The sequence below is a fragment of the Condylura cristata genome, unplaced genomic scaffold, assembly GCF_000260355.1.
Source record: "Condylura cristata isolate star-nosed mole 26May11 unplaced genomic scaffold, ConCri1.0 scaffold00008, whole genome shotgun sequence".
In the NCBI taxonomy this organism is placed as follows: Eukaryota; Metazoa; Chordata; class Mammalia; order Eulipotyphla; family Talpidae; genus Condylura; species Condylura cristata.
The window spans coordinates 45120657-45122382 of record NW_004567109.1 but is presented as its reverse complement, the minus strand read 5'-3'; the positions used below and the strand labels follow the sequence as shown (position 1 = coordinate 45122382).

General features: G+C 32.0%; 1 protein-coding gene across 1 annotated transcript in view; it reads left to right on the top strand.

The window, feature by feature from the left end:
• Nucleotides 1–995: 995 nt before the first annotated feature.
• Nucleotides 996–1726, top strand: part of ASB17 (ankyrin repeat and SOCS box containing 17) — a 9968-nt gene continuing 9237 nt past the window's right edge. The window contains exon 1 of the mRNA XM_004679132.1: nt 996–1530. Coding sequence (XP_004679189.1) covers nt 998–1530 — 533 coding nt within the window. The 5' untranslated portion in view covers nt 996–997. The remainder of the gene's footprint in view (nt 1531–1726) is intronic.

The following is a 1726-nucleotide window of genomic DNA, read 5'->3' as shown; positions in this document are numbered from 1 at the left end:
TCTCTGGTGAAGCCTCTCACCGCCCCTGAGCCTCTGGCCTGTACCCCAGTTCTGTATGAATAAATAAATAAATCTTTAAAAAAAAAAAAAAAAGAAAAGAAATGTACCTTTTCAGGTGAGGAAAATTAAAAGTAGAAGAAAAAACAAAACTCTTGGATTTTAGAAAACTGATTAAGAGTCATTGAGTTCTCATGCTATCCTAGGAAAAGAGATTTTGAGAATTTAGAGTTTACAAGATTAACTACAACATTAATGAGAAGTATATAATAGTAAGCCCAAAGTTAAAATATAGTTTCCCTTTTCATCTTTCATCATATTGATCTGAATTGCAAAGGGAAAAAGAAAACATTTAAGTACCTTTAAAGCTGTCCACATTTCAGAAGGGACACTGAAGCATCACTTACCTAAACAATGATAAAACACCATAACACATTTTACTTTATGGAGGCAAAGATAACATATCAAGGTTGAAATACCTTTAATTCCCGTAGAGTATCTATTTTGCCTAGTTTATGAAGGATTAATCTCTAAAATTTAAAATTCTAATTTTTATATTAAATGGAAGCTTTTCTGAGAATTAATATAGTACCTCATAGCATACTAACCTATCTCAGCCAGTTTTCTCAGCTATGAAATAGGGGAATATCCTATAAGAATTAAATGAGAACATGCACTGATCATGTAGAACAAGAAAGCAACAACATTTAAAATTTGTACTCTTAGCTATCATCACTTTTTACATGAGAACCTAAAAATACTCATTGTTATTTTTGTCTACTTTATAGACTGCATTTTTTACACTTGATAAATACACATACTAGCTCAATCTGAACTCTTACATAAAAGTTAAAAATACTCAGCTTTCACACAGATCATTATTGTCCAATATGTCTTTCTCAGCGCCACCAGTTGCATTTAACATCCCAAATTTCTAGACCATGCTGATGACAGATGCCCCTCTATTGTGATGTCATCCAGTATGTTATGGTAATATTTCATGATTTTTTCCTGGCTACAGTTTGTAGGGTATTTCCTGTGGAGTCAAGCCTACATATTATCAAAATATGTAACTAAAGGATTACAGTATGACACCTGTGATTTTATTTCTATATCATTGCCTAAAGTAGCAATGAGTAAATCTTCTAAATTATGTCCTAAGACTTCTTGTCCAAGAAGAAATATATTCTGCAGTCTTATTGACAAAATTGTTAAAAGACCATCCTTGCAGTTTTTGGGTCAATGGGGATATCACTGCTATGAACCTAGGATTTACAGAACACTGGCAAAAATCCTGAGGTATGTCGACTTAGATGGGTTTGACATACTACTCACCGATTATATTGCATTTGTGGAAAAATCAGGATACCGTTTTGAACTAAACTTTAATCTTGAATTTACTGAAATATGTGTGAATACAATTCTGTACTGGGTTTTTGCCAGAAAAGGTAATCCAGACTTCGTGGAATTGCTTCTCAGGAAGACAAAGGACTATGCTCAAGACCGAAGTTGTAACCTGGCATTAATATGGAGGTAATAATCTCATGTTTTTATCATAAAAGGAGAAAATTTTTCTTTAGTCAGTTATACCACTACTTTTTTTCTAAAATACATACATACATATATATATGAATAATGAACACTGACTTGTTTCCTGATTGCTTCATTCATTATTTATTCAATAAATTTTATCTGTATATGTCACCTACCAATAAACTGTTAGTAGTTC